This window comes from Cetorhinus maximus, chromosome 5, assembly GCF_964194155.1.
Source record: "Cetorhinus maximus chromosome 5, sCetMax3.hap1.1, whole genome shotgun sequence".
NCBI lineage: Eukaryota > Metazoa > Chordata > Chondrichthyes > Lamniformes > Cetorhinidae > Cetorhinus > Cetorhinus maximus.
In genome coordinates, this window is record NC_135883.1 from 34,992,529 (window position 1) to 35,017,288 (window position 24,760).

The window sequence follows — 24,760 nt, forward strand, 5'->3', positions numbered from 1 at the left end:
TGGCTCAGTCTCCAGAACCGAAGGAAAGCCCCTAGGTTGACATGCCTCTATAAAATTTTGAATGAACAATTAAATATTTCTAAGCCGTACATTAAGCACAAAAGTGAATGAGGTCAAAGAGTTCATAGCCAGCAGCTTCAACTGTGCACGCCCCAATGTGTTTCCTTAACTAGCTCCTTTTTCCCAAGAAAAATTAAGGACTGGAACAATATTCCACAAACCTTAAACTCCATGCCCTCTAAGAATTAATTTAACGAAGATCTGTTGAATTTCTAAACTTAGTGTGACCATCGACTGCACTCATTGTGCACCCCCTGTGAAAATTTCCTTGTGGAAGACTACGGAGGGAAAACTTACCAAATACCAAATACTTTGGGGACAATTTTCTCCCCGTCAGGGGTGCTGAGCGGGATCGGGCACGGGCAGGCGCACAGCTGATCGCTGCCCGCAATTGGCTGCGTGCTGCCATTTTACGTGGGCGGGTCAATTAAGGCCCACCAAGCGTGATGCGCACCTGAGCACTCCCGGGGCGGGGGGGAGTAGGCTGAGTCAGGGCCTGGCTCTTTCGTGCATGTGCGTGAAAGAGCGCAGAAATTTCCCTGAGGCACAGAGCTGCCTCAGGGAGATTAGTTTCATTACCAATAATTTAAATAAAGAAAAGAAAAAAAAATTTAAGACATGTCCCCTCATGTGACAGTGTCACATGAGCTGGGACATGTCAATGAACTTTAATAAAAACTTTTATTCAATTTATAAACACTCCATGAAACCTTACCCCGCCTGTGAATGAAGTTTTATGCTAAATGCAAAGGCCGCCTGGGCTCTTCGCCTGCCCGCCAACCTTAAGGTTGGATGGGCAGCTCTGTTAAGTATTTTAATTGATATTTAAATGGCCTTAATAGGCCTTTGACAGTTCGGTGGGCGCGCAGCCGACTCCGGTGTGCACCTGCCAGACTAAAAATTGGAATGATGCGCGGTGACGTCGGGATACATGCCCGACATCACCGCGCGTCATTTTACGTGTTGGCGAGCGGGGCCCACCCCTGCACGCTGACCCGAAGTTTCTGGCCTTTGTTCTGTCTTCACAGTAGACGCAAATCAAAATCCAGAAATAGTGGGGGATCATGGGTCTGAGCAAGAACAAGGAACTTAAAAGAAATCAGTATAAGTAAATAAATAGTACTGGAGAAATTAATGGGACAGAGAGAAATCATGGGCCCTGGTGTTTCTCCTGTTTTCGGGCCCCTTATCCCTCCCCTGACCCACTTTAACCGACCCCCTTAAATATGCATGATATTTTTTCCCCTTTCAAGGTTCACCAATCAATTCACAACAATTACAGAAAGGCCCTAGTAAAATGATAACGCCCATTGTTGGCATCTGGTTACAAATATCATATATCATCTGATATATATGAAGCATGGATTATTAGTATTAAGAACAGCAATGATATAATGCAGTGTTAGTTTGTGTCCTATAGGTGACCCCACCGTGATTCTTAAACAAACCAGAAAGTACAAATTTTACTTTAACAGCATCGTGAAATATTGTTAATTAGACAGGAAAATATCCCATTAGTTATTTATAACACTGTGCAGATGATAACACTGATTTTGGTGACTGCCTCAGCCCTCATGAACCTATTCTGCACATTGCACCATATAGACATGGTGACAGTAAATTCATATTTGTGAGAAAGATTCAATATTTACAACCCAGATAAACTGTACAAGATCTTTTTCATTCTGTAGGGGTAGGAGAAGATTTTCTTCTGTCTGGGTGCATGATATTATTCAATATAATTATTTCAAACAAGGGGTGTAAATGGATTCTATTTTATTAGTAATCACACAGGGTAGTAAGATAAAATGGCTCCTGAGCAACAAAGTGGAATGATTGAACAATATAGGTCTTCACTGTCAATGGGAAGCGTGGGAGACCTCAAGTGTCTCTGTGCAACACAACTTTTAAGAGGCCGAAAGACAAAGACTGAATGGTTCACAATTGTATCTGTGATTTCTTTATCAGCAAGTCTGAAGACTTTGCTTCTCACTACAATATATTTTCAATATCTACTATACAATACAGCTTCATCACGATATTTTAATACGGAAAAGAAAACTCATAAAATCACCAAGATAGAGTAGGATAATGGGTTAGTAGGCAGAAGGACAATATTTCAGTCAGTGGAAAAGATTCTTGAAAATCATGTGCAATGTCAAGCAGGTTACTGATTCACTGTGAGCCCATTACGCACTCTCATCCTGGCAATCTCACCCCACAAAACCCACTTGCATTAAACTTACATTAGCAACAAAATAAACAGAACTCCAGTCATGATTCCACTCTCTATTTGCAAAATAATTGTGGATGACAAAGGCCATCAAACCCAGTTCATCTCATCCATCACTGAATGACATACAAACATATGTATTAAGAGCAGAATTAGGCCTTTTGGCCTCTTGATCCTGCTCCACCATTTGATAATATTGCCTACATTATACTGGTGACTACAACTCGAAGATACTTGATTGGCTGTAAAGCAATTTGGGACATCTTTTTCATTATATCTGCACAGTAGGCAGAATGACTGCAGCAATGATGAAATTGGAGGCCCCGTGCTGATTCTTTAAGGTTAATTAATCACAGAGCAATCAACTGATGTTAGGAAAATGGCTACAAAGAAATCACTACATTTACAAAAACAATTTAACTCTGTAGCTAACCTACCCCCACACACCCCAATCCCCACTCTGAACTCTCCCCAAAACCCCCTTTAACATGCCCTTCCAACCTCCCCTCCAACCCCTTCCAACTTCCCCCAATCTCCCCCTCCCCCAAGAGAGCTGTGGGTGCTCAGTCATTGTGTATGTTCAAATCAGAGGTTGGTAGAATTTTGGGTACATTAGGGATATGGGGATATTGGGGGACCATCAACCATGATCATGTTGAATGGCGGAGCAGGCTCAAAGGGCCAAAGGACTTACTCCTGCTCCTATTCTTTATGTTCTTGCTTGACTTTCCACCTGCATAGAACAGCTTTACTGGGCAACAGCAAACAATCTAAGGCTGTAGGGATTTTTTTTAATGCAACTCTTGATTAAGATAGGTTTTCTACAAACTCTTAACAGCTGGAAATAGTATGATATCCAATCTGTTTACATTTCATGAAATTAAACCCTTCCCTTCAAAGTGACCAGTTTCTGTCATCAAAATAGGTGAATGATCGTCCCCGTATTAAGCTTATTTAGCAGTTGGAGGTTTAGCAAAAAAAAACTGGGTTCCTTCAGCTTGGATAATCGAACCCCAGGTTTTTTACGAAATCTCCAACTGCTAAATGAGCCCCCTTTTCAGTGAGTTTTGTACCCACCGATGTAAAGGATATGGGAAAGAGAGAGCTGCGTTTTCCCGATGTTGGTGGTCCGGGTCCCGAAACCTGCCCCGGGGTGAAACAATCACCCATTGGATTTTCACAGAGGCACCCCTTAATTGGCATGGAGATAGGTTCCCTGTCCAATTAAGGGTGGCAGATGGGTCTTCGAAGCTGGGTCAGGTGGGAGATTACAGTGTTAAAAATCTGAATCCCGACCTCCACTTTGGATTTAATGGAGGCAGGACAGGGACGCACTGCCAACCGTCACCCAGGAGGCAGGTTGGTAATTTAAATATTATAAATGAAGCTGCATGCCTCACTCTTATTCACGCAAGATTTTAAATTTAACTCTGGGCGGCCAGGTTTTCCAAAACTCTGAATGGTAAAATGAACAGTTTTGTAAGTGGCACTCTTTAATAGGCAAACAAAAACATTTATGAAAATGTATTGCTATTGTTAATGAAACTGTAAGCAAATAGAGGAAGATAACTTAAGATATATTTATTAAAGCAGTGAAGTTCAAGATTGGTGACCATAATTGTAGGTGACAGTTTAAAATTTTAATTAACAGAAAGCCATCCAATAGCCAGCCACAATAGACATTGCACAGTATTCTGCACATAATTTAATAATCTGATCATACTATGTTCTTGAGCAGACTATTTATATGTGGTAAGAAGAATAAAAACAAATATATTGGCCCAGAGCTCCGCTTCTGGGTCAGGTGCACAGAGACGGGAGAATTTCTGACTCTGCTAACCCGATCTTTAAAAATGGCCACTCACAGCTGGGATTTTCATTCTGGGGGTGCGGGCTGGATTAGATGTCGGGCCCACTGCCCCCGGAACGAGTGTGGAGGCTGCCAGGGGCAGAGGTGGGCTAGGCGGAATGCCTGCCTCTGTGCTCAGGCACTTCGCTTAAGTTATTTTAAAAAAGGTTAAAACATAAAACAGCCCTCCAGCCTTCATCCCTCACCTCCCTCATCCTCATTATGCCTCATTCAAGCTAACCTATGCCAACGCATGCCCCCTACCCACCTCCATGGTTCCTCATACTCCTATGCCAACCCATGCCCCTCTACCCACCCGCCATGGCCCTTCATACCCCCTATGCCCCCCACATCCCCATGGCCTTTTCTTGCCCCTATGTCAGCTTAGTGCCAATTCATGCCAACCAAAGACCCCCATTCACCAACCTTTGTCCTTACCTCATCAATGCCAACTCACCTAGTATCCTTTGACAGTTCTTTGACAGCTTGACAGTTCCTTGACAGCTTCGGCAGTTCTACCGAGTTTATGCACTTTTTACACACAATCATATTTATTTTTAACAATCCAAAAGGGTGTCTCACCTCTCCAAAAGGTATCTTGCTTCTCCCAAAGGGTGCTTTACCTCTCCCAAAGTCTTGGGACCATATCCAGAGGGGTATTTTAACTCTCCAAAGAGGGTACCCTGGCTATCCAAACAAATCCACTAAGTTCAGACCAGTTCTTACCTGGTCTAATCTGCACACCCCGAGTTTCACATTCCTGGCCTACCAAAATTCCACTTCAGTGGAGGCAGCTGGTGATTTAAATGGCCAGCTGCCTCTGTAAACTGCGTATGTACAAACCCCAGCCTGACTCCAGTCCTGCCCTCGCGAAAATAGGAAATACCATGTTTAGGGATGGGACTTCGAATTTCTGGTCATGTCTGGAATTTTCATGATGACGGAGAGCATCTCTGTCATAGTGAAAATCTGGGCCATTGTTATGATCCTGTTAGGGACTGTTAACATTTAAAGAAGACATACAAATATCCAGCAATTAGCCTACAGAGTGATGCCACAAGGTTTCATGTTTTTAAACATAAACAAACGTTATTATATATAAGAAGAATTAAACAAAGCGAGTGCTATTAACTTAACACTATACTTCTTAATTAGTTATGCTATGGACTCAGTTCCAGTTTTTACTCCCCCCCAAGAGTTCCCTTATCTTACAAAATCTTGAAGGTTCATTCACTTTTCCTGGGACCAACCCAGAAGTATGCTACAGCCCCGTGGAAATCACTTTGATTTCTTCTCAGTGTTCCAGCTATTCCCTGAGGTATGAAATTTATGGGGACTGTTCCATTAGCTTTTGCCTAATTGATCCTCCAATTTTCTCTAAAGACCTCACAAATGTGGACTCTTGCTGCCACCTGGCTTATGGATTTAAACATCAGGAACATCCCATGGTTCCTAATGGCCCATTATGTTCCCACAGCTTCTGTATAGTGTTGGTCTTTCAGCTATTTTCCAGCTCTTGGCAGATGTTTTTTCTCCACCTGCTCCAAGCTGACTGACAATGCTGATTGCTTCCACGCTAACTGCAAACTGCCTTCTGCCACAAGGCTCTGTGAGGATCATTGTAGCTTTCTTCCTTTTGTTTTGAGTTAGGTAAATCTTCCAGCTTCTTTTCACATTTTGAATTCCAAACTGAGCTCAGCCTCACCTGCATTCTGCACAGTGAATGATAGAGTTAGTATTTTCTTTCCTTAAGATGCCTAATATTTATTTCTTTCGGCTGTCCCAACTCAGTGAGCTACAGCCTACACATAGACCAAAACTGCAACTGCCTCTGCCTGTCCCCAAACTGAACTGTTTACTTCTATCAGCAAACACACACAGATAAATTAAACAAAAGAACCTCCTACCCCCACATCCTGTCTCCTTGACAATGTGGCATGCTTTGGGATGTTCTCAAACAGAAATGTTAATAAGTTATTTTACCTTTAATATAACTCTTTGATTCTGGAACTCACATAAATAATTTCTATCTCTAATGGAGTTTTCCAACCCTCTTTCCCAGAGTTGCCAGCTTTTAGTTTCATTTGTGGGCATAATGTTGGACACTCTGGTTCTACTAAGAGCTCCAGAAATGGGTCACCCATTGTTTAACTTTTTTCTTTACACTATCAACTCTAACCTTGTAATATAAACACAGGTAAATTAAACCTAGGTTTGTTTGATTTTCCTTTACATTGGAGTTCTTTATCAGTTTTCTAACCGGGCCTTTCCATTTATCTTACATTTAATTATTTAATTCCTAAAACTAAAGTTATATCCTAAAGCACATTAGTTATGAGCTAGATATTCACAACAATGTTTGTATCCTTAATTAGCCAGCTCATATAAGTATGCTTTGAAAAATAAGCTGGGTGTCCTTCACTATGATGTGTTAATTGTATTTCAATTGGGTGTTTAAGATAGTAGGTATTATTTGTGGACCCACCTGTGCTCATATATATAGGAGCAGAGTGAAAGATTGGTCATTGGTTGGAGGCGCATGATATGTAATGTATATCTCTGTTTAAAAAAAATCTTGCAAGTATATAAAGACTAGACTCCAGTATTCTATTCCTCACCACCTGGCCACCCAAATTCTAACATGAGGCCACTGCACTATGCAAGATAATCAATTGATCAGTATACTGGTGTAAATGAAACATGCATGAACTCATAGAACTGTCTTACACAGCAAGGTGGCAAAAGACCATTTTGTAAAATATGAACAGGAAGTAGATATACAGGTACTACTAGATTGAGGTGAGACTTGTTTAGTGAGGGAGTTCAAAGAATGCAACACTCAATGCTGGCTTTGTTTTAATGTTAACAAAGCTAATGAGGCAGTTGGCTCTCTGTTAATGTTGAAGAGATGAAAAGGACATTTAAAATGTTCCCAGGCAACCCAATGATCATCTAAGGAACTTCTTAAACTTTGACACTGGATCTTCAAAGAGAGGACATCTGACTGATTTAATTGGCCTAGTAGTGTTGACTATCTTAACATGCGTAATTTCTTTATCTATAACAAATTCTAGAACAAATACGATTGTTCTAAATACAGCGTGTTACCGTAGAAATTCTTCCTACTGTGCTAAATGTTTCTGTTTCCTTGTTCTAGTGTTTATGGATGTCCATTAGCAAAAAAGAGGAAAATACAGGACAAGCAACCAAGTGAACCAGCTCCTAAGAGAAAACCTTTTCTGGTGAGAACAGACAACTCTTCTGTAGATGAGTGCTATGAGACTGATGGTACAGAGGAACTGGATGAGAAAGATGAGGAGTATTCTGATGAAAATGATGATCAGGAGGAAGATGAAGAGGAGGAAGAGGATGTGGAAGCGGAAGAGGAAGACGAAGATGAATTAGAAGAGGAAGATGAGGAAGATGAAGAGTATGAAGATCAGAGTAATGAACAAGGTATGAATTACTTTACATAGATTGAAAGAACCCTGTTCAGTTTTTAAATTTCAAAGCAAAGAAATTTACAAGATTAGGTTCACTTTTCTTAATTTCTGGCTTGCATTAGTTGAAGATCAGCAGAGGCTAAATATGGAAGCTTGAGTTTATCTTCAACATTTGTCTAAATTTGCTGATCCCATATTCCCCATGGTGAACTGTGTTTGCAAGAAGCGTGGTTTGGTGATAGGGATACAACACTCTAGCCCAGATTCATTTCAATTGATGAAATGACCCTGTTGTTATTAAATGTGTTGCTGTAAATTAGCGTAAACTTGTTTTGAAACATATTATTGATTTAATTAACAGACCATAGAAGCCACCTCTTACTCCTACATGTCAAATATGATGGGACTTTTAAAATTTTATTCCATGACAAGCCAATTAGTTCAAAACTTTGTCATTCAAGTGATTTCTTTTAAGCCTGTGAATGAATATTCATTCTGAAACAGTAGTAATTACTGTATTGTTGGTAACCAAGATTATTCATGTATTAATACTGCAGTTCTGACAGTAACCATGTGAGCTCAGAGGTGTTTTATTTTAATTATACAATAATTATAAGCTGTATTACTAATGCATATGAATTAGTTTTGATTTTCTGCACCCAGATGTTTGTTTAGGGCTTTTATAGAAAGGAGAATAAAAATATTGTTCCTAATTAAAGATAACTAATAACTTGCTGCACAATCAGAATACTATTTTAATTTTTAGTCCAAAGTTACATTAGTCTATGAGTTGGGTTTCAGTATTGCGTCAGAATAAATTTATTTCTATTAAGTATGATGAATTTGCATGATTTGATCATACTCACCTTGTAAAGACACCTTTTATTCTTATGTCAACCATTGTGGCTCATATCTTTTATCATTGTTCCATCACAGACCAATAGGCCTGATATAAATTGTTGACTGTGTTGATTGCTCTATTATTAAGATCCAATTATCTAGAAGTAATGGTTTACACTATGCAAGCATTTGTTACTTATCATGCTCACTGTTGCTCGATAAGAGATGCATAGATTTAAAATATAAACCAAAACATTTCTGAGCACTCAGTAGATAAATGCGCCATTTGATGTTGTACTGAACTGTACCTGAAGGTACCAAGTTTTTTCCCTAGCCTTTGTTGATCCCAGCCTGGGCAGCAATGGGCCACATTAATTGGTCTCTGTTTCTTAGCTATGACAGAAGAAATAAGAAATTACCCAGGAAAAAAGAGTTTCCACTTTTGCTGGGTACTGCTGGAACATGTGCAAAGGTTGGAGGTTCACTCAGGATAAAATTGAGTGATGCCCCCTCATCGTAAAATAGTTTGCTGAAAATCTGTGGAGATTCTCCTGGTGAAATTTGTAAACGGCCATTGTCTACATTTACGTAGTATTTTGGGGGGGTCCATCTAGTCTCCTTCCAAAGTAGCATTGGGAGGTTGGATGAACCCCCATGGAATTCCAGGACCTTCCTGTTCATGCATGGGAAATGATCACATGAGCAAGATACCAGAGCTGTGCAGTGGCTGTCAGTCATACTGCCATTTGAGTCACTGCCTGTAGGAGAATGGGAAATATCTGGGAGGAATGGATTTAATGACAATAAACCATATCCATTGAATAATTTCATCTGTAGGTGAAAAACAATAATTAAGCTTTGCTTTCTTGTTTTCCATTAGAAGACCTTCAAGAAGAATCTGATAATATCAGGAGAAACCAGGACATTGAGAAAGATGATAACAACAATGATGAATATGACAATTATGATGAGCTTGTTGCAAAATCATTATTAAACCTGGGAAAAATAGCTGAAGATGCAGCATTTAGGGCTATGACAGAGTCTGAAATGAGTGACAGCACGGCGCGTGGCCTGGAGGATGATAGTGACACTAACGGGAGCAGGGGTAGAAAAACAAATAAAAGTGACTCCTGCCAGCTGAGTTTGGATGTTGACAGTGATGTTGTTAGGGAAACAGTGGATTCCCTTAAACTCCTGGCACAAGGACATGGTGTGGTACTTTCAGACAATGCAAGTGTTAGGGGTCGTATAGATGGTTTAATACAGAATGAAATTAGAAATGTGAACTTAGGATCATGCAAGTCCGCCAATGATGGTATGGAAAAGACTGTTGATGAAAGTGATGAGGCTGTTTGCCTGAGCAGTCTTGAGTGCCTAAGGAACCAATGTTTTGACTTGGCTAGGAAGCTAAGTGAGAGTCAGCACGAGGAAAGAAACCAGCAACATCATTTTAGTGATTGTCAACAGAACAGACCTGATGATGACATCACAAGAAGGATGTCAGATCGGAACTATTCCGATATGGTTAACCTGATGAAGCTTGAAGAACAGCTTAGTCCTCGCTCTAGAGCTTTTTCTTCTGGTGTTAAGGAAGAAGAATCACATGACAGAGATGATGACACTGGCTCAGTCAAATCTGACCGGTCTGAGGAGGTGTTTGATATGACCAAGGGAAACTTGACTCTGTTAGAAAAGGCCATTGCACTGGAAACAGAGAGAGCTAAGGCAATGAGAGAAAAAATGGCAATGGAAACTGCAAAGAGGGATGCATCAGATCAAATTCCAAGGCATCATGTCGGAGATGAGAAGAAGTCTAGATCCTCTGATGGTCATGTTAAAAAGCCATACTACCCTAAAGGTACAACTTCTGTCTGTTTCTAGAATATAAAGTAATATTCTGTTCAGAGCTATTGATTCAGCTCCTTGTCTTTAAAACAAAGGTTGCCAGATAACAATTGAACAGAGTGGTCAATAACAAAAGAATGGAGCTTTGACTACACATTACTTATGTTAACATTGTGAGTTAATGGAAAACATTTACCATGCAAGGTAAAGACTGGTCCATGGCTAAATTAATAGTCATTTATTTTTGAGTCACATTCTGCTTCACATGATATCCTCCTTTTGCAAATTGTGGCCAGGTATTATATACTGTGAGGACATACTATATAAAAAGGTGAAAAGAAAATATGGAAAGTCAAAATTTAGTTTCACCATTTATAAATGCACACAGAAACACTTTACTGCTCTGTACTTGTTTTATTATTGTGGTCTTATAATAATATTTGCATTAATATTGTTTTGTGGTTTTTGTACATAATCAGATATTAAATTATTTGCATTCTTATTCCAGTATTTTCCTGCCAATTAACTGGTATCTTGGGGTGAACTTAGATGACACACTCACACAATAACTTGTTTAAGATGTCAAGGATAGAACATAATTTTCCTCTAATGTACCCAGCCATAGAACATTTAATGGAATTGCATGATGCTGGTTGGACTTGATTTCATGAGTATTTATTATGTAGAATAAGAATCGGTGGGTTTATTGATTATTAGATTATGGTACGTTTATATATGATTTTGGTGCTTTAAACCTTAGCCTATCAGCAGGTCTGAGCAAGTTTCAGCTTCCCTGGGCTGGTTAATTTTTAATGCATTTCAACTTTTACAATAATTCTGAAACAAAGCTTCATATTATAAGAAATAATTTTACGACTATTATCACTATATAGAAATAAAATTATTTTGCACGCCAATGTTCTTTTTCCCTTTATTTTGTATTTTTATCTTTCATCTCTTCTACATTTACTGGCTATTAATTTCATTCTACTTTTCTTATATATTTTTGTTTCATTTTCTTTGTTTTCTGTGCCTCCAAAGGTCCCATTATCTATTTTGGAGATGAGTACAACTTTGGACAGTTTTCCCTCTGATTGGCTGGTAATCAGCTACAGAGGATAATTTTCAACCAATCACTGGAAAAGGGGTGAAATATGAAACATGTCCGACTTCTAGCTTTTTCTTTCAAATTGGTTTTTAATCTTCAGATCCTTTCTTTACAATATCATTTCATATTTTTGTAAAGCAAAAGAAAAAACATCTAATAAAATATATAAATGCCCATGAGTATTATAAGGCAGCTTTTCAAAAGAATACTGCAGACAAATTATGATTGTGGAAAATATAGGTAAGTGACCCTTAACCATATAAAAGTTAGTGAAGAATGTGTTAGCCAGAAGTATCAGAGGTGGATAGATTCTTGGTAAGCAAAGGGGTGATAGGTTATCGGGGGTAGGTGGGATGCAGATTAAAGGTTACTGTCAGATCAGCCATGGTCTTATTAAATGGTGGAGCAGGCTTGAGGGCTGAATGGCTCCTTGTTGGTATGTATAATGTTTGTATCGTATGTATGTATATGAGACTCTTGACTAAAAGGAAATATGCCCTGGAATCCACCAAGAATGAAAATAATAAATCCACGAGTTTTGAGGCTATATTTTCTGTTGGGAGTAAAATTGAAACTCGGGCAATGTGTGACTTATGTGGCAGAATTGAAAGTCCAAGGGGTGGGTTCTCGTCTACCATTTGGAAAACTGGTGAGAACCCCGAGCGCTTTTCTCCGGAGGCCTGGTGCAATTACCAGGTAATCAGGCACTTGTGGATGGTGTTGGGACTCCCACTCGATTAAGGGTGGAAATCTTGCCCTGAGAGCTACCAGCCCATTGGAGGCTGGCAGCTCTGCAGTACTGGCTGCGCCACCAGAAGAGGTGGCTGCTGCTGGTATTACACTCAGGCCTTCAGCGGGGATCAGCCAGGGGATCCCCAGACAGAGGTGAGTATGGGCAGGATGAGGATCATGGGGAGGGGTTGCTGGTGAGGGGGGTGTGGAAGGGGTTCAGAAGTAAGGGCAGGGGTGGCTTTCAGTGCCCCCCCACCTCAACCTCCCCGGTTCCTCAAGCTGGGTCCCCTGATTGTGTACAGAGTGCTTGTGAGTGAGGGAACCTACCCCCCCCAACCCCCACCAACCCCTACACCACACCCCACCTCCCCACCCCGTTAGGCACTGGCAAATCTGACAGAGTTTGTTGGGTGGCCTTCGCGGATGATGAGTCCTCTACCTGCTGTCAGTTGAATACCAGTGGCAGCTGGGTAAGGCCATTAAGTGGCTGCCTAAGGCCTCAGCCTCCCTCCGGGAGGGAAGGCCGCCTGAAAGCCTTCCTATTCTTTGCTTGATCGGGAGGAGCCGTGAAGGTGGCGGTGTCCCTGCATTGCACCCTCCCACCTGATCAAACGAGCCCCCGCAAATCCCCCCCCCAACCCCCCTTGAACTCCCCTTGTTGCGGGGGTATTAAACTCACTTTCTATAGTATGTTAACCCATCACAGTTTTAGGGCCAGCTTTATTAAGATAATAACAATAAATTTTCACTAAGATTGAATAGTGACTCACTTGTTGGGGAGCCTGCAGCAACTTCCGGGGCAGTCATACAAAAAAAAAACTAGCTGTTAAGCACATCAGCAAGGTTACTAGCAAAGTCAGATCTGCAGGAGGGCAGAAAGCCTCTAGGTTCACTGAGAAATCAGGGAATTCTGCTGGATGAAGTCATGCAGAGGAAGAGTGGAAGGGGCACTATTTGGAACAATGATACAGGCCTTCTAGGCGTTCAGAGCCAGTTGGAAGAGAGTGACTACTGATGCCAACACCCCATGCATGGCAATCAATGCAAGAAAAAGTTTAACAACTTTCCCAGCAAAATAAGAGAATTGACCCACACTTCCTAAGAGCACATTAAGGTTAAGCATATATTCCATTTATATAGCCTTGCCACACGTTTTCCTAAAGTGCTTGAATTGCATTCCATTAGTGCCCATGGGGCAGCATGGGGCCTTTTAGATCCCACCTTCAACTAAAAGTTCTCTTTCACTCAGCGTTACATGCAACCACCATGGCAAAAGCCACACATCGATTCTAACTGTTTGGTGCAAGCACCTGTCATTACTAGCACAATGGGTGCATGCTAACATCAGAATTTTACTGCACGTCATGGCAATTTAAGATAATTCTTATATTGTGTATTATTTTTTAAGGAGAAGATAGCACACAACATCAAACAGGGAACTGCAACAGGTGATAGACCATAAACCTCCTTTCACTCAGCCCCTAAGATGAAACATCACTCCAAATCCTGTGTAATGAGGCAGCAAATGGTAACAGAGATGGGAAAGTAGATTGTCAAATGCCAGACCCAGAGTCATGATAACCTTTTACTTCTCTTCCTTCTCACCTTACGACACTCTACATTATTTAGAAGAAACCTATATTGTGAAATCCTCATGCTGCACCTTCTACAAAAAAATGACCTGTAACTCTGCCCCTAAGCACCCTTTCTAATATCTGTTCCTCTTTTCCTTCTCTAGATGTGCCAGAAGAAGCAGAACCAGACTCATGTAGATCCGGGCCTGCTGCAACATGTCACTCACACTCTCCCTTGCATGCATACTCAGGAAATTTAGTGTGTGATCAAGATGGGAGTGCACTGGATGACACACTGAGCAAGAGTAACTTGTGGTAGAACATGAGTGGGAACATGTTAATGACTGGATGTTCATGATACTCACCTCTTGGCTGGACAGCCTGGGGTCCTACTTTTAAAAGAAGTATGCTTGCAGACCATCAGGCATATGTGCAGGCACAGGTGGCCATGTCAAACAGTATATTGTGGATGGATTGTGCAGAGAAGTCCCCTAAACTGCACAGTCAATACAGCGCTGGATGGCTTTGCAGCATTGCTGTCTATTCTGGATTGTGACAACTCCAAGAATATCTGCAGCAGAGGCCACCAAGGCAGAGTTATGAGGACAGTCTGTGCTTCATCTGTTTTTTAAGAATTCATTCATGGGATGAGGGCCGCGCTGGCTAGGCCAGCATTTATTGCCCAACCCTAATTACCCTTGACAAGGTGTTGGTGAGCTGCCTTCTTGAACCGCTGCAGTCCATGTGGTGTAGGTACACCCACAGTGCTGTTAGGAAGGGAGTTCCAGGATTTTGACCCAGCGACAGTGAAGGAACAGTGATATTTTTCCAAGTCAGGATAATGAGTGACTTGGAGGGCAATGCATCTTTTAGTTGGTACACACTGCTGCTACTGTGCGTCGGTGGTGATGTGGTGCTATTTAAGTGGGCTGCTTTGTCCTGGATGGTGGCAAGCTTCTTGAGTGTTGTGGAGCTGCACTCACCCAGGCAAGTGGGGAGTATTCCATCACACTCCTGACTTCTGCCTTGTAGATGGTGGACAGGCTTTGGGGAGTCAGGAAGTGAGTTACTTGTCGCAGGATTCCTAGTCTCTGACCTGCTGTTATAGCCACAGTATTTATATGGTTAGTGCAGTTCAGTTTCTGTTCAAAGGTAACCCTCAGGATTTTGATAGTGGGGGATTCAGTGAGGTAATGCCATTGAACATCAAGGGGTAATGGTTAGATTCTCCCTTTTTGGAAATGGTCATTTCCTGGCACTTGTGTGGTGCGAATGTTACCTGCCACTTGTCAGCCCAATCCTGGATATTGTCCAGGTCTTGCTGCATTTGGACATGGACTGCTTCAGTATCTGAGGAGTCGCGAATGGTGCTGAACATTGTGCAATCATCAGTGAACATCCTCATTTCTGACTTTATGATGGAAGGAAGGTCATTGGTGAAGCAGCTGAAAATTGTTGGGCCTAGGACACTACCCTGAGGAACTCCTGCAGTGATGCCTTGGAGCTGAGATGATTGACCTTCAACAACCACAACCACCTTCCTTTGTGCTAGGTATGAATCCAACCAGCGGAGAGATTTCCCCTGATTTCCATCTTCTCCAGCTTTGCTAGGGCTCCTTGATGCCACACTCGGTCAAATGCTGCCTTGATGTCAAGGGCAGTCATTCTCACCTCACCTCAGGAGTTCAGCTCTTTTGTCCATGTTTGAACCAAGGCTGTAATGAGGTCAGGAGCTGAGTGTCCCTGGCAGGACCCAAACAGGGAGTCAGTGAGCAGGTTATTGCTAAGTAAGTGCCGCTTGATAGCACTGTTGATGACCCCTTCCATCACTTTACTGATGATCGAGAGTAGACTAATGGGGCGGTAAGTGGCTGGATTGTCCTGCATTTTGTGTACAGAACACAGCTGGGCAATTTTCCACATGGCCAGGTAGATGCTAGCTGCACTGGAACAGCTTGGCCAAGAGTATGGCAAGTTCTTGAGCACAGGTCTTCAGTGCTATTGCTGGAAATCGTCAGAGCCCATAGCCTTTGTACTATTCACTGCCTTCAGCTCTTTGTTGATATCACATGGTGGGAATCGAATTGGCTGAAGACGGACATCTGTGATGCTGGGGACCTCCAGAGGAGGCCGAGATGGATCATCCACTCGGCACTTCTGGCTGAAGATTATAGCAAATGCTTTTGCACTGATGTGCTGGGCTCCCCTGTCATTGAGGATGGGGATATTTGTGGAGCCGCCTCCTCCAGTGAGTTGTTTAATTGTCCATCACCATTCACGATTGGATGTGGCAGGACTGCAGAGCTTAGATCTGATCTGTTGATTGTGGGATCGCTTAGCCCTGTCTATCACTTGCTGCTTATGCAGGTTGGCATGCAAGTAGTCCTGTGTTATAGTTTCACCAGGTTGACATCTCATTTTTAGGTATGCCAGGTGCTGCTGGTATGCCCTCCTGCACTCTTCATTGAACCAGGGTTGATCTCCTGGCTTGATGGTAATGGTAGAGTGGGGGATATGCTGGGCCATGAGGTTACAGATTGTTTTTGAGTACAGTTCTGCTGCTGTTGATGGCCCACAGCGCCTCATGTATGCCCAGTCTTGAGTTGCTAGACCTGTTCGAAATCTGTACCATTTAGCATGGTGGTAATGCCACACAACACAATGGAGGGTACCCTCAATGTGAAGGTGGGACTTCATCTCCACAAGGACTGTGCGGTGGTCACTCCTACCAATACTGTCAGGGCTGATGCATCTGCGGCAGGCAGGTTGGTGAGGATGAGGTCAAGTATGTTTTTCCCTCTTGTCGGTTCCCTCAACACCTGCCGCAGACCCAGTCTAGCAGCTATGTCCTTTAGGACTTGGCCAGCTCAGTCAGTCGTGGTGCTACTGAGCCACTCTTGGTGATGGACATTGAAGTCTCCCACCCACAGTACCTTCTGTGTCCTTGCCACCCTCAGTGCTTCCTCCAAGTGGTGTTCAACATGGAGGAGTACTGATTCATCCGTTGAGGGAAGGTGGTACATGATAAATAGCAGGAGGTTCCCTTGCCCATGTTTGACCTGACGCCATGAGACTTCATGGCTCTGGAGTCAATGTTGAGGACTCCCGACTGTATACCACTGTGCCGCCACCTCTGGCTGGCCCAGCCTAGTGATGGTGATGGTGGTGTCTGGGACATTATCTGTCAGATATGATTCCGCAAGGATAGCTATGTCAGGCTGTTGCTTGACTATTCTGTGAGACAGCTCTCCCAATTTTGATGTTATTAAGGAGGACTTTGCAGGTCGACAGGGCTGAGTTTGCCATTGTCTTTTCTGGTGCCTCGGTTAATGCGGGGTGGTCCGTCTGGCTTCATTCCTTTTTTGAGGCTTTGTAGCAGTTTAATACAACTGAGTTGCTTGCTAGACCATTTCAGAGGATATTTAAGAGTCAACCACATGCTGTGGGTCTGGAGTCATGTGTAGACCAGACCAGGTAAGGACAGCAGATTTCCTTCCCCTAAAGGGCATTAGTGAACCAGTTGGGTTTTTATAACAGTCGGCAATGGTTTCATGGTCATCATTAAACTAATTCCAGATTTTTATTGAATTCAAATTCCACCATCTGCCATGGCGGGATTCGAACCCGGGTCCCCAAAGCATTACCCTAGGTCTCTGGAATACTGCTCCAGCGACAATACCATTGTTGCTGTTGATGCACAGAATGCTGCCATAGAAAGGGATGGTGCCAGAATGGAAAGGTGTATTGTTGCATTTTAAAGATTGGGGTTGATTTGCTGATGAACACCAGTGGGGCTTCACTGAATCTGTTTCCCTCAGATTAATGACCATGCAGAGACAGTGCCTAGTACCAGCGGCATGGCAGGAATGGGCATATGGTAGTATAGTCTGCCTGGATGTTGGTACACATGAATCCCTAAGTTAGCCCCTTCCAGTGCTTGCACATGTGGCTGAAAGGACCAAAGGCTCAGCTACTCCGTGCAATAATCCAATAGGTCAGTTTGTAGACTTAGCCACGAGGAGATGTGGACACTTCAGGCCCAATAGGGTCTTAATGGACACGGCAGCCTACCACTTCTTGGGTTCTCCTCGCTCATGTAGGACTGAGGAGAAGCACAAGATTAGGCATTTTTAAAAATTCATTCCTGGGATGTAGACAAAAGCAGCATTTATTGTCCATCCCTAATTCTTCTTGAGAAAATGGCGGTGAGCTGCTTTCTTGAACCACTGTAGTCCATGTGGTGTAGGTATACCCACATTGCTATTAGGTAGGGTGTTCCAGGATTTTGGCTCAGTGACATTGAAGGGACAGTGATATAGTTCCAAGTCAGGATGATGTGTGACTTGGCAGGAAACTTGCCAATGGTGGTGTTTCCATGTACCTGCTGCAAGGTGGTAGAGGTTGTGAGTTTGGAAGGTGCTGTCGAAGAAACCTTGGCTGACCTTATGATGGAGGGAAGGTCATTGACGAAACAGCTGAAGCTGGTTGAGCCTAGGAACCACGTAACTCCTACAGCAATGCCCTGGGGCTTAGATGATGGTCTTAACATCAAAACCATCTTCCTTTGACTCCAGCTAGTGGACAGTTTTCCCTTGATTCCCATTAACTTTGGTTTTGCTGGGACATCATGATACTGCTGTGATGTCAAAGGCAGTCACTGTCTCCTCATCCTCTGGAATTAATCTCTTTTGCCCACATTTTGACCAAAGACTGTAATGAGGTCTGGAGCTGCCACAACTAACATGCCATTAGCTACATTCCTTCATATACATTAACTTCCATTTATACAACCTAATGAAATAAATTACCAAATATATCCCCCAAAAGTGCCTTCCCCCACAAGACCCTGAGATTCTGATGGAGTTGCTGGGCAGGAATAGAGTGGAACCTGGATTCTCTGGTTTCCTGCCCAGCGCTATTCCAGGAATTGCACCCGCTATAACCTTATTGGCCCAATAGAAGCCATGCCTGTTAAGAGCCCCAAACAACTGACTCAAGAGTGGCCACAATTTTAAGCTTTTGATGGTAAGGGATTTTTTTTTTCTTAAATGTCTTTGTTGGCTGATTAAGGGTATCTGGTTTCACTAATGCCTGCAGCAAGTTGACACTGCAATTTCCAGTCACTTCTTAGAGATGGGAACCTCTGGAGCACTTCACAGCTGCAGTCCTGGCAGACTCCAAACTGGGCAGCAGTGAACAATTTATTGCTAAGTAAGTGCTGCTTGATAACACTGTTAATGATACCGTGCATTACTTTGCTGATGATTGCAAATAGACTGAAGGGGCTTGAGACTTCATATGCCGCACATTGGCATGTGTGGAGCACCAGTAGGACATCAGTGGACACTTATTGGACTACATATTCTCAGACCCTGCTCTTTGCTAGAGGCGCAGTGGAATGAGATTTGCAGCTGCCTGCAGCAGAATATGTTCTAAATCCTGGGGCTAATTTAAAAGTTTATTTAAATAGTTTGGGCAGGTACACCACAATTGTTGAGGTGCTCCAGAGGTGCCCACCTCTAAGAAGTGACGGGAAATTGGACTGTCACCCTGCGACTTTGATTGGGGAAACCAAAGGCCCTTAATCAGCCAACAAAGAAATTTAAGAGAGAAAAGATCCATTACCATCCAAAGATTAAAATTGTGGCCACTCTTGCAACAGCTGTTTGGGGCTCTTAACAGGTGTGGCTTCCATTGGTCTGTAAGTTTATAGTGGGTGGGATTCCTGGAATATCACTGGGCAGAAACCCAGAGAATCCAGGTTGCACCCTATTTCTACCACCAGTCCCATTGAAATCCCAGAATCTTTGTGTAAGTAGACATTTTTCAGGGAAATATTTGGAACAAATGGCAGTTACTGCATACAGTGATGGGATTGGATAATGGCATGTTTGTTGTCAGAAGGAGGGAGCTACACAGGGCACTATGAAAGACGTAGCCAGTCATTGTAGTCAAGGGAAGATCTTGCATTCTGTGGGACATGAACTATGTCCTTCAGCGATCCTCAACCTTTTCTTCAATCAGTTACTGTTTCTGCTCCTCTTCTTCATCTCCTTGCTTCCCCTAGTCCTCCCTTGGGGCCTCAATAAGGGGTGCTCTTCCTAAAGCAAAGTTGTTCAGATTTCAGTATGCCAACAAATCCTTGGGGTCCTCTCATGGTGGTATTGCAGTATGGTCACAGATCAATCCAAGCACCAGAAGCACACCTTCAATGTCTCAGTGATGTGCACTCAATGATTACTCTCATGGATAAATTGACCTCCTTACAGTGGTGCCAGCTGCTCGCGTGGGAATGTGTACAGACATCACATGGCTGTAGAGGATATGCGTCCAGGATCCACCCAGAGGTCTGCCTTTCTGGGTCAAAAGGTATTAGTACAGCAGAGTTTCTTAAGCTATAAGAATCATAGGAGTTCCCAGGGAAACTAGGATTCACTTGCATTGTGGATTGTTGCTGGCCCTGGGTCCATGGGAAATCCTATCTTTCTGTAAAATTGTACTACTCTGTTGTGTTATTGTTGACTAGTCATAATTTGAAACTGTTAGCACTAGAAAAGATCCTGCAACTCCCTCAATACATCTGTGCACAGCTTTTTGGCTAATGTTAAAGATGTCTCCACTTGCAGCCTGAAATGACCCTGTGGCATTCAAATTGAGCAGTCAGACCTTAGCCATTGGCAGAGTGGTGCCTGTGGTAGTGTTGAGATTAGGTCTCTTTACAGTATCTGGCAAAGCACTCGCTTAATTTAATCCCTGAATTTGTGTCCAGCTGATGCAAATGAAAATTTTATCCCATTATGTCCTTTGTGAAATGATGTTGGGAGTGATTGACAACCCCTCAGCAAATGGAATAAAGACCTAGATGACAACGTAGTTGACAGCAATAGAAACAAAGAAAAATCTAGGTTCAATTTTCTTTCAACTTTTCTATGATGCTGAGCAACTCTCAAACTTTACACAAAACTGCCAAGGAAATAAATCAGTGCATGAAAATGGAGTTAATGGCAAGTCTCTATTAACACTGCTTCATTTGCATGGGACAATAAATGTCAGGCTGTCTGGCAGCTGTCAGAAATGAGGCAAGAAATGGGCCAAGTGTAAAAGCGGGTAAGGATATGTTGTTGTGGATCCTGCTGCCACCTTCCACTATTAACACTGGAAAATTGGATGATGGTCAGCTAGTTTTAAGATCTTTATATCCATTGGCTAAGTGCCTGGTGCTTGGAGAATGAAAACTGTAGTTTCAACATTTGAAAGGAGCAGCGCATGTCTCTAGTAATTCAGGCAAGCTAATCAGATGTCCGTGTTTGGAAACAGTTGCCGGATGCTATCAATGTATATTTAAAGAGCATGTTTCATAGAAGTAATAGTTCATGTCTTACAAACTTGAATTCTTTCATATAACTAAGCTAGTTATTGAAGTACCTGTGGTCAACTTGGATTTTCAAAAGGTGCTTAACAAAGTTCCATTTGTAAGTATGGCATGCACAGTTAAGGCTCATGGGATAGTTGACAACTTGATCTTTTGAAAAATGCCTTAACAACATGGCTGGAATTTTCCGTCCCCATTGCTGTTGGGCGCCATGGCGGGCATGAGTGGACAACATGGCGAGAAGGCCAAAAATCGGTTTCACGCCATCATGAAACCAGTTTGTGATCGTCTGCTCCACCCACCCACATCTGGAATGTCATTTTAATACATCTGCATATAATTATGGACCCTGCTCGCTGGAATCATCCCCCCACATTGGATCATCTGGCCCGGAACACGTCTTGACAAGTGTGATGTGTAGAAGTCGGGGCTTACCGTCAGGGCCTTGTTCACATCGCGGACATCCGAGGATCAGAAGGTGCTGGAGCCCTACAGCTGCCGGACCCTGGAGAAACACGTGCATCGCATGCTGGGTGGATTCTCATGGACATGTCTCTGCCATGCAGCAGCTCAAGGAAGGTGGGAGGTCACCGTTGATGATTGGGGTCTGCTTTGGGACATCAGGATCTTGAAGGATGATAGTCGAGGGGGTGGAGAGGAAGGTCCAGCTGTGAGAGGGAGAGGAAGGTGTACTGGGAGTTTGGGGGTGGGGGGGGGTGCGTGTGTGGGTGGGCTGGTGGGTGGGAGAGAAAGGTCTAAGTTTGATGACTAGGAGAGGAAGGTGTACCAATGGGGGAGGGGCGGGTCATGTGAGGTTGGGAGGGGGAAACGATGGTGTTGGGGTGGTGAGGTTGGGAGGGGAGGGAAGGGAGTACAGGGGAGGAGGATGTAACAGGGGAGAACACAGCAATTGGGGAGGTATGTTTAAGGGGAGGAGTTCGAAGGGGGGGGGCAGGACTTCGGGGGGAGGAAGGAGTTCGGAAGGGGGAAGGAGCCTGGGGGAAGGAAGGAGTTTGGCGGGGGTAAGGAATCCAGGGGAGGGAAGAGTTCAGAGGGGGGAAGGAGTCCGGAGGAAGGAAGGAGTTTGGAGAAGGGAGGAGTCCAAGGGGAGGAAGGAATCCGGTGGTGGGGTAGAGGGAGTCAGGTTGGAGAAGGGAGTATGGGTGGAGGAGGGAGTAAGGTGGGGGAATGTCCAGGTGAACGTGCAAGGAAGGGGTCTGTGGAGTCAATGTCTGCCTCCTGGGGAGCAAACTGAGGGTGGGCATGGTTGGAGGGCATGGTGAGAATGAGAGAGGGCAGAATGAGACAGTAGGATGGGACGGTGAAGGTGCGACAGTAGAAAAGACGGTGAGGGTGGTTGGTGGGGACTTGGAGACAGACACGGACCCTGAGGATGGGACGGAGGAGGTCAGGGAGGTCAATGTGGATGGGGGTGGGATTGTCTGGAAGATAGAGAACGTGCATGTTTCCCTGGACATCCTGGAAAGAAAAGGGTTCTGTTTGGTAGATCATGGTGGGGAGGAGGAAGGTGATTCCAGCGGGGTCAACAGTGATGGTGGAAAGGTCACAGGTGACTGGGGGAGGGGAAAGGACAGGGGAGCTGAAAACAAACCTGACAACAACCATGTTTCTGAAATCAAAAGTGAGAGGAGCATCGTGTTGGACGGGCACAGTGTTGCATGGGAGTCTGATCAGTGGGTGGGCGGAGATGCAGGTCAGCTCAGATGGACAACTGAAAGAGAATCCCAGCAGGCAGCATTGAAAAATGTTTGGGACATTGAGTATAGTGTGATGGAGGAAGGTTTCACATGCGTGTGAGAGTGCTTGCACGAGGCTCCAACAGGCCATGCCACACACACGCTTTTCCCTCCAGAATCACTCATGGTCTGGCTGCATGCAACTGAACTGTTAGTGGGGGGCTGGGGGGTGTGGGGGCGGTGATGGGGCAGGGTGTGGGGTGGGTGGCGGGGTGCAGGAGGAGGACTCACGAAGTCTGTAAATGAAGCTGAAAGACACCACTACACATTACTCAGTGAAAGTGAATATATTTTCAGATTATCAAGTGACAAAATGTTTTCACCCATGTAACCAATTGTGGTCAGAATTTCTTAACTTTTCCAGGCCTACCACTTCTTCTAGGTGCTGCCCTGACATCCGCAGGAGGGGTAGAGACAGTCTGTGCAACGTTTGGCCCTCTGATGACTTTGGTGTGCGTTCTCTGGGCAGACGAGGACTTGAGGGCCCCGGCTTGCTTTGGCTGTCCTCCTGTGGGCCAGCTGCTCCCTCTGCGGTGACAGAGGACAAGGTTGAGGGGGTCACAGGCAAAGGGGACTCGGAGGGAGTGGACAGCCTCTGAGAATCCTGAGTGGATGACCCAGGGGTGTCCAGCAGCCGCTTCTCCTCCCTCTGGGTGCCCGAGGGCCCTGGTCTGACTCATTGCGGGGAGGGAGCACCTGGAGGGATGTTGAGGTGCCCCATTTCCCTCTGATGTTGCCACTGCAGGAACTCACCCATGGCTCCTGCAATGGAGTGCAGGTCTGCGTGCACCTCCATGTTCTGCTGCACCAGGATCTCCATGGCGTCCACCATCCTCCCATGGACACCTCCATACGTGCACCATTTCATCAGAGCGCAGGCCGATGCACTCCTCTGACTTGCGTGCCACTCTGTTGAGAGCGTCCAATAGCTCTTTATGATGTTCCCCCACCTTCTGCTGACTCTCCAGGATGAGTTGGAAGGCCGAATCCAGAGGCTCGTCATCTGACTCGGACCTCACAGATGCCTCTTCCCCAACAATTCTCCCAGTGCCAGGGAGCTTGGCTGATCCTACCTCCTGCTACGGGCATGTGCTCATGTGGTAACCACCAGATTGTGAACCCAAGCCTGCTCTAGATCTAGGCCTCACCAAGGTGTGTGCCTCTGCGTGGTTGAGGGTATGGGTAAGCGCTGTGACGGGTCTTCCAGGCTGCTTATTTCCAGTTCTTCAATGGAGGAAGTGTCCTCTTGGCTGGAGATGAGGACCTGGATGGAGCTGAGGGACTGGCTGGCTGAGGGTGTTGGTCACTTGACAGAGCTCCCTGTGAACCAAAGTTGAGATAATTAGTGCATGGCAGCAGAATCAAAAGCAGGAGAGAGAACACTCACATTTGTGTCGAGAGAGGGATGATGTGGTGCAGGATCCTCACGAGGGTGTTCGCTGCCGGCCTCACCATCACCACAGGAACAGGCCACATCCTCACCAGTCAGCGCGATGGCACAATCCTCAAAGTGAGTGAGGGGTCCATTGTGGGCCACTCCACCCTCGGTCTGGGTCCTCCCCCTCCTGTTGTGGGCAGGTTTCTCCTGTATGAAAACAGATGGAGACAGTGTGAGCAGGACATATGGCAATGCTTGGAATGTTTGTGTAGTGTACGGAGACATGGACAGGATGAGGACATGAGCTCGAGCAGATATGAGCCTGATGGAGATGTGAGGGTGTGTGTGAGAGTCAGCGGTGTTGTCCCTTGAGATATGAGATCCCTGTGGATGTGTGATGGGTTTGAGAGTCAGTGAGTTGAGAGTGATGAGAAGATTGACTTACCCTGGTGGAACAGATGAAACCCTTCATCCTGTAGCAGCACTGGGTGGCTGTCCTATTTTGCAGGGCGTTGGCACTGACCACTGCTGCCACTGCCTCCCATGCTGGATTGGTGACCTTGCTTGCT

General features: G+C 44.3%; 1 protein-coding gene across 1 annotated transcript in view; it reads left to right on the plus strand.

Moving 5' to 3' along the window:
* LOC144680561 (myelin transcription factor 1-like protein) overlaps positions 1 to 24,760 on the plus strand; it is a 516,235-nt gene that overhangs the window by 221,209 nt on the left and 270,266 nt on the right. Inside the window, exons 6-7 of the mRNA XM_078541678.1 lie at positions 7,300 to 7,598; positions 9,306 to 10,283. Of these exons, the coding sequence (XP_078397804.1) occupies positions 7,300 to 7,598; positions 9,306 to 10,283 (1,277 nt within the window). The remainder of the gene's footprint in view (positions 1 to 7,299; positions 7,599 to 9,305; positions 10,284 to 24,760) is intronic.